The sequence below is a fragment of the Perissodus microlepis genome, chromosome 3, assembly GCF_051167445.1.
Source record: "Perissodus microlepis isolate ML-2025 ecotype Zambia chromosome 3, ASM5116744v1, whole genome shotgun sequence".
NCBI lineage: Eukaryota > Metazoa > Chordata > Actinopteri > Cichliformes > Cichlidae > Perissodus > Perissodus microlepis.
In genome coordinates this window covers 17,756,820-17,765,643 of record NC_140463.1, presented here as the reverse complement: position 1 = coordinate 17,765,643, position 8,824 = coordinate 17,756,820, and the positions used below count along the sequence as shown (strand labels likewise).

Below are 8,824 nucleotides of genomic sequence, written 5' to 3'. Positions count from 1 at the left end.
ATTAAATGCTGAAGCAAAGCTACAGAGAGGGGCGTTTCTCCAGGATTGCGGTGGAGTGAGGAAAAGAACAATATGTCTGAGGTGAGTTTCTGGACTTACACTAGGAAAATAAAAAAATGGCTCTATTTTTTGTTGCCTACATTGTAGAAGGTGACTTTTCCTCTAAACAGGAAAATGGGCAGTCAGGGGTTAAAGTGGATTCAGCAGGTGGAGGAACCCTAAAATCAGTTGCAATGGCTCAGTGTGGGGAAAACATGCACGACTCAGTATAATTACTGCTGAGAGCTTCAGTAGATTTTCTGAATGTACAGGCTGTGATCAGCTGACCTGCTGCTCTTTGTGGATTTACACAAGTGAATTCAACCAGATGTCAGCAGATGTTTCATTAGTTGAACTGATTTCCATCCTCTACACTGACAGTAAACTGTTTATGCTCTTTTTATTAGACACTATTCAGCTGGTATGAAGGTAAAATTCAGTGAATCTAAGCATCATCAGCTTAACTTCAAATTCATCTCTGCTACACTTGATGTAACCAAACTCTGAGCATGAAACCACAGCCACTGTGCAGCAGTCACACACTGTTCTTTACTTTAAATCCATCACAGTGCAGCAAACTAACCTGTTTATCCTGCACTAACCTGCAACCTTTAAATAAACCAGTTAGTCTGCCTCAGTTTGTTTAGCTGCACGTTTCACAATATGAAAAAACACAATGTCACATGTACAGAACCAATATCTGATTTAAAAACACGAGGACTTACATGTGAGCTTTACAATCAGTCGTTGGGCCAAAAACAAGAAAAAGGAAACACTTTAAGCCCTGACTATGACACATAGTTTTGCCACTTTTATTTCTTTTTCTGTGATATTCCTGGTGATTAATACACCAACAGGAATGAATTTAATGTGTTACTGTTTAATCTCAAAGCAGTTTGATTTGAGGCTCGCAGTGACAAAATAATAACTCCCCTTAAAGGTGTTAAACCTAAAGAAATGAAGGTCTCCTAAAGGTATCTTAGTATTAGACTCTTGCTATTTCTGTGCCTTCATTCTAATGTGTACACTCTGTGTTTAGTTTCCCTGGACGTGGCCCTGTTTTCCCGGAGCAGCTCCTTAGTTGTGAATGATTGGAGAGTGGCTATAGCGAGCAGTGAGCGAGCGAAGAGAAGCTTTCCCTGTCCTCCCCACCTTGGATTTCCTGGAGCCTGGACCCCGTCACACTTGTATATAGCACAATTCCCTGCACTGTCTGTACATATACCTGGTGTAATAAACCCCACTATTTCTCCTCAAAGTGAAGAGTCCTGCGTGTGAGTCCTCAGTGAACGGTGACATCATTAGTACAGTAACAAAGTATTTGTACTTCATTACTTCCTTCCTCATGCTGTAACCCTTGATTTCATTTGGTGTGTTTTTCCATTTGATGAGATGCAGCTTTCCGCACCATCTTTTCAAGGCCCTATTGCTGATCACCACACTGTGTTTATGTGCTAAAAGAGAAATCATTTCCTGCATCGAGACTAAACGGATTCTGAAGCACAATTACATTAACTCAGAGGGTATAGCAACTGTTGCAGTTTGTCTTGAAACAACTGTAATCTCCACATTTGGACTTTTTTCTCAATTGAATTACGATTTTAATCTCAAAATTGAAACTTTATTTTCAATGTTATCTATAATAGTTTTTCTTAATGTGGCCGTAATACTCATTCGTACAGCAACATTGCCAGCAAACTGAAATTGGAAAAAAAGATGTGAGCAAAAAAAACACAAAGATGTAGGTTTCAAAACTTAGTTAATAATAGAAAAGAAAATATTCGCACATTTACGGTTTCATTTTTTCCCCTTTCGATACAACATTTTCGTGTTAATTATTTTCAGTTTCATTTTAAGGTGGCATAATTTTAACCCCATACACACACAGAGGGTCCATAACACTCACATTTCCAGAGTGTAACAACCAACCACCTGTGTGAAATCTGAAATGCCCATGGTGTTGATTCTATAATATATATTTAGCTAAAATCTACACATTTATTTGGGGAAAAAATTGTTATCTGGCTGTGGTTCTAAAGATCTGTGATCGTTAAGTGTTCACTGACACCCGATTTATGCATACACAGTTATTGTGGTTCATTTCATTATGTCTTGGATTTGTCTGAATGTTGTGCCTGCTCTTTTATCAGCCTTTGCTTCCTGCATGTACAGCTTATGTGATTATTGACCAGGAGGGTTTGCAATTTCATCAAAACATGAGTTGTTTGTTGCTTTGATTATGACTTGGCTGACTATGGCTGCTTATACATTGCAGAGTCAGACTATTACATTAATACACTATTATTGAGCCTGGATAGCTCAGTCACTAGAGCATCAGACTTTTAATCTAAGGGTCCAGGGTTCAAGTCCCTGTTTGGGCGTCAGTCTTTACAGAATTTTGCAGAGGAACCCACCGGAGGGATTAATAAAGTCTTATCTTATCTTGTGTAATGTAGGGGGGAAATTCTTATAGTGACAAATATTTGACATGATTGCCAAGTTGTCAAATGTCAGGTCTTTGGAAACTGTAATGCCCTTTCAGCTTCCTGCTGGACTAAACATGCCTTGTTGTTTCTTTCAAATCTGTCTAAACACATGCATGTTGTATTAGTTGATGAATTAAAATGGAAAATGGTGCTTTTGCCACTGAAGTCTGAATATGTGCCACTGGCAATGCAGTACTAGCTGACTTCTTTTTGCTTTCCCCCCAGTATGCTATGATTTGCAGTTGTTGATTTTCTGGTGGAGGTGTATCCAAAATTATTTGCAATTGGTTTACAGGACTGGTGAAGGACTCTTGTTTCTGGTCACCAGGGAGAGTCAGTATCACAAAGGCTGTGAAGGATGGAGCTGCTCTAGATCAGAGGTGTCAAACTTAATTGTACAGGGGGCCAAAACTCAAAGCACACTTTAGGTTGAGGGCCAAACAGGGTAAGCATTTATTGAAAACACTAAAACAATGTTTTTTGAACATAAATATGAATAAAAACAGACAGGAATATTGTTTCAGAATAAATACACTTAGAATAAAGAATAACTTCTAATAACTGTCATAAGTTTTCAAACATGTCTTTTCCTATTGTTGTACCGTGCATCGATTTAATGTCCAATATTTCCTCTGAAACGGGCATATTGGAGTTCACTTCACGGATGAAGATGGCCAGCTGTGTAATGTCCATCATGTCTGTACTTTTATCCACAGCAAGACAGTATGTTATGAATTATTTGCTTCTTTCACTCATCTCTGTTCTTAAATCAGTGGTCATCTCACAAACCCGATCAGCAACCGTATTTCTACTCAAGCTCACATTTGCCAATATCTGGGTTACCGTTAGAGTTAACCCTAACACTAGCTCTTCTACTTTCTGTATGAGAACTGTGACTACATGGAAGGAGGTAACACAGACGATCCGACAAAGAGTGAAAGAAGGCACACAGAGTAAATACAAAGGAGATTAGGGAAAGTGGAAACACATGAGGAAACAGCTGACACCACAGGGAAAGTGAAACTAAAACACGCGCATACACACAGCAAGCTTGTCAACATAGGAAACACGGACATGACGAACCAACAAGGGAGACTTAAACACAAGCATACTGAAAGTAAAAGACAGACCGCATAATACTGTGAACAAGAACAGACACAAGGGCATAGAAGAAAATCTAAACCATAATGAAACTCCGCTAAAACCTAAATGATGATCAACACCAGAACGTAACATATGTTCATTATCATGGGAGAGAAGAAAAAACTATAAAAACAAATTGAAAAGATGGGTCGCAGACCCAGACCCTGACACAGAACAGAAACTTGACTTGATTGACACTCTGAATTATTGAATCTGTAGATTTTATCTTATTAGCGCTTCATTTTGCCGGGCCATGAATAACAATAATAATGAATCTATATAAAAAGGATCTTGCAGGCATATGTATGCTGGGCTGGATGTGGCCCACGGGCCTCGAGTTTGACACATATGCTCTAGATACTGAACAACTACAGAAAACTACATTTCTCCTGTGGTCTGCAGTTTCTGCATCTCACTGTCTGAAATACACAACGTAAACATCACTTTAATACTTTTTGCTTGTTAGAATAATGAACTACAGAAAGACGTCATCTTACCTAATAACTGCTGAGCACTGTTTGACTGGGACACAATGGGCACCTCTGCAGTCGACTCTGAATGTATATAGAAATGATCTCGCGGGCCGGATATAAATATACGTTGGGCCAGATGTGGCCCGCAGGCCTCGAGTTTGACACATACGATGTAGATTGATGGGTTTGTAAACGAGATAATTAAAGATTATATTAGGTAAACCTGTACAACTGCTCACCAATGCAAATATTTAATTAGCCAATCACATAGCAGTAGCTCCACGCATTTATGGACGTAGATATGGAAAAGAAGTTTAACAGGTTTGGTTGTTGGTATTACACAGGCTGGTCTGAGTATTTCAGAAACTACTGGGATTTTTTACACACAGCCATCTGTAGGGGTTTACAGAGAAGGTTTTAGACTTGACAAATATTCAGAGAACAGCAGTAACGCCTGAAAGCACAATTCTTATTACAGTGTTTAAAGAAATCAAAGATACTTGTAAAAGTTTTTTTTTTTTTTAACTCTAATAAAACATTCAAGATGAACACGTTGGTAGTGATGTTACCACAGAGACGTTTTCCTCTACACAAATCACTACAGTTACTTTAGCTTCAGCGTTCTGTTACATCACTACAGAAAACCTAGAAGCAAAAACACATTTGTGCTTGTTTCTTGAACTCTAAGAACTATAAAAATGGATGATTTTGAGATTGATGATGGTCTCGATTGCTTTAGTTTCTCTGTTTTAAATATGATACAAGACCAGAATTAATGAGAGGTGCAGACACACAGACGTTCTGCTCAAGATTAGATACAAAATGCAGCTGTAAGAATAGGAAATGTGGATATAGTTTCAAATGTGCTTGGTTTTAAAGTGAATGTTTCCAGACATTCATCCACTTGAAGCAAGATATTTCAGTCTATTTTAATTAAAACATTGTCTTCTGGCAGGAAAAAGTGCAATACAGTCTTTGAATGAAGTGCGCAGAGTGACAGAGGAACAATGCTTTATTAATTAGTAGGGAAACATTACATACATACATAAATAAAGACAGATAAACATAAAAATGTCCTCATATGAAAACACAACTTGAATTTTCCAAGGAAGTCAGAAAGTGTCTGTTTTTAATCATAGTTATAAATATCTCCTTGTTTAAACTGATCGTGTTTTTCAAAAAGACACCACCGCTCTCAAAGATTAGTTATGTCAGGCTTTATAAAAACACAATTAGTATTGTAGTAATATTATTATTTCTATATAAGTCCAGCCTGGATTAAAGAGATTCTGCAGCACGGTTCGTGCAGTTAAAGGTGCTTGTGAATCGAAAAGGCATTCAGTCATATGACCTTTAAAAACTGCAGAATTTTCAGGATACTCCAAAGATGTACATCTTTATAGCTGCAGATATTTCTCTTTCAAAAAGGAAAAAAAGTACCACAGGAATAAATCAAAGGGAGTATAAATAAAATGAAAATAGATTTTATTCACTCTGTTTGCCTCTTTTAGCTCCCCTCTTTTCAATTCAGTGTTTAAATTTGCAGTTTGTATGTTGGTTGTAATAGTTTCTTTCATACAATACGGCGTACCCCTTACTCTCATAGTAGGAGCCTTTAGTCTGTGGATTAACGGACAGACTGACTCAAGTGTCTGTAGGCCTAATAGGAGAGATCAAGTCATGGCTACGGCCACCAAATTATTCAGAACTGCTAGTGTTAGTGTGGTTTTGACTGAAAGCTTGTTAGCAATCACGTCACAGGCTGTAGTCATTTCCCGACTCATCCAGAGATCTCAGAGCTTCACTCTGACCAAAACAAAAAGGTCTGTGATTTCTGATAAGACATCGCCTTTCCTGAGGTCGTGAGGAGAGGTCATTATTGTCATTAATCTTGGAATGTACTCTCAATTAATAGATTTAGAAAGAATACAAATATACCTTGAAAACGAGTTGTTTTTTCCCCTCTGTGGTTGTTTAAAGTATATTACAAGGACAATATAGTACAAAGAAAACGTAGTGAACTTTTCAGCTCCGATGCACTTAAACCTTATAATAACAAACAAACAAGGTAACAAACAAGATTTAAATCCATACGAGACAATCTCATTGTTTCACATTGGATTGTATCTTCCTTTGTTACTCAAATTAAACTTGAACATTTTAAAAGGTATCTACATTTCATAATGGAGTGTATCTCCTGACTTTCCTGAAGGAGGAATGATTAGGAAAAAATCCTCAAAACAAAACAACCAAGAGCTTATCTCCAGCGCGGCCTTGTGGGCAAGACCGAGTCCTGAGAATGAGCGGACTTGTCACTGTCACTGTCATTCCGTCTGTGGCCTTTAGGGGGAGCCAGCAAGTCGTGGCGCGATGCACGAGGAGATGATTTGACGCTCTGAGACTTCCTCTGTGAGGAGGGGGAGAGTTTTTGAACATCTGAGGATCTTGCTGACGCATGGACTCTTAGTGATCTTGATCGCGTAATAGGCAAGGAGGTGCTGGATGGGGTAACAGAGGAGGTGGTCTTGGAAGAAGGTTTGGGGGAGGGGTCTGACCCAATGTTGGGGGAGTGGGAAGCAGCAGGAACAGCAAGGTTGGTGTGAGTACGTCTGAAAGAAGAAGAGGCTGTGCTCCGTGCAAAACCCGGAAACACGGATGATGAAGAGCTAGTGGCTTTGCGCAAAGGAGTGGCAGGAGCACTGACGCTGCCTCCTCCTCCACTTCTTCCGCCCTGAGAGAGTGCCCGCAGTGTGGAGCGACAGATCTTCTCCTCCTGCTGGGCTTTAGGTTTCATTAAGGGCTTTTGGCTGGACATCTTTCCTTGAAAGTCCTTGTTCTGTTCTCGGGCAGATGGCTGAGTACCTGAAACATTCTGGTTCTTTGAGTCCTTTGGATCCAAGGTCTTGGGGATCCCAGATTGTCGGGATGAAGGAGCATTTGCAGGCCTCGCTACTCGTCGAGGGGAAGCACTGCTTCGTTTTGAGGGAGTCAGACTGGTGGGCACTGCGGTGCTGGAGGAGCCTCGATTCTTCTCTGTATGTTTGATTCTGGATGGACTTCTGTTGGTCCTGGATATTGGCACAACCCTCCTGATGTCCTTGTTCTCTGAGGTTGTGAGGGTCCGGATAGATTTGGATTTGCCAGATGCAGAGATAGTGTGTGGGGTAGGTTTCTTCCCATTAGTTTGGACTTTAGACGTAGGAAGGCTCTTGCTGGGTAGTTTAGATGGAGTTGCTGGTTCTGCTTTTACTTTGGTGGAAGAAGCTGCTTTTTCAGTTTTACTGGTTGAGTCTTTAGATGCCATGTTGTTTTTGCTTTTCTCTTCTGTTGATTGTTTTGAGACGGTCACTCCATCACTGTTCCTGTTGGTGGACACTTCTGCTTCTTCCTCCAGTTCTTTATCTTTCTCAGAAGCATCTGCTGTGAGAGCAGGCACTACATTAGGTGTTGGAGGTTCTTTCGGGCGCCACACAGAGGAAGAAACAAGCAGTGATGTGTCATCACAGCGGGAGACAGGCACTGGTTGGCTGCTGATGGGTACAGGCACTGGTTTTTCATTGGCCGGTTGAGGTTCTGAAGGCATGTCATTGGCTAAAGCAGAGGAAGTTTGTTTGTTTCCTCCTTGGTTATCACCCTTATGCTGATCTTTTTCAGTTTCTGCATAGGTGCTTTGTGTGTCACTTGTAGCCTCGCACACACCTGTCACACACCATACAACCACCTTATCCTCTTGCCCCTCATCGCCCTCTCTTGGTGTTGAAGAAGAGCTGAGCTCACCGACTTGCTCATCAGATTGTTTTGGATTTACAATCAGTTGGCCATTATTATGCACCTTATCAACTTGCAATTCATCCCCTTTCTCTTCTTCCAAATCTGTGATTGTCACATCATCTTGATGAAGACCAACATGTCTGTTTTCACTATGACTTGTGAGGGTGTCGCCACTGCCAAACAGTTTTAGTTCAGGAACCAACGTGCATTTCTCTAAAACCACCACCATGTTTCCTGTAGCAGTGGTGCTCTGTTGAAACCTCTTATCAGTGCAGTCAGTCTGCTGAGTTAAAACCAGTTCAACATCTTTTGGTTTGCTTGTTGTAAGTGTTGCATGGCTGCTTAAACCCATGCCAGGTTGATCACTGCTGCTTTTGTTGTTGTGTTCAGATTGCTGGTTTGAGTCAGAGGTAGGTTTGACTGCAAGTTCATTTGCAGGATTAGTGGCATTTGCACAAGTCTGGGTAGCATTTTGGCTGAGGTAAGTGGCAGTTGCATGGTTTTTGTTTTTTGGACTCCTTTTGGAAGGTGATGAGGAGTTTTGTGGTGCCATCTGGGTGGACACTGGGAATCCTGGACTTGAGGGAGATGGAAAACTGCTCCCTTTGCCTCTTTGCTGAATGTTTTTGCGATCAGTCGCCTTTTCCAGGAAAGTGCTTAGTTCCTGCTCAGCAGCAATAGATGGTGAGCAGGATGGAGACTTCCGGGAACGACGTAAGCTCACAGCACGTCCCAGAGGACTGTGGGAGTTGTTCACTGGTGAGCGAGGGTGGGACCTAGGGGTCAGGAGTTCCATCAACAGTCCGGCCTCGTCATGCCGCGACAAAGCAGTGGACATGTCAAGCTCACTGTGGCAGCGCAGCCCAAAGACTCCATCCACCTATAACGGGAACAGAGAGTGGATGATCATTA

General features: G+C 40.9%; 1 protein-coding gene across 3 annotated transcripts in view; it reads right to left on the bottom strand.

The window, feature by feature from the left end:
• Positions 1 to 5,135: 5,135 nt before the first annotated feature.
• Positions 5,136 to 8,824, bottom strand: part of LOC146390272 (uncharacterized) — a 34,194-nt gene continuing 30,505 nt past the window's right edge. For all 3 annotated transcript variants that reach the window (XM_084923328.1, XM_084923326.1, XM_084923327.1), the window contains exon 14: positions 5,136 to 8,792. In XM_084923328.1, the coding sequence (XP_084779454.1) occupies positions 6,399 to 8,792 (2,394 nt within the window). In that variant the 3' untranslated portion in view covers positions 5,136 to 6,398. The remainder of the gene's footprint in view (positions 8,793 to 8,824) is intronic.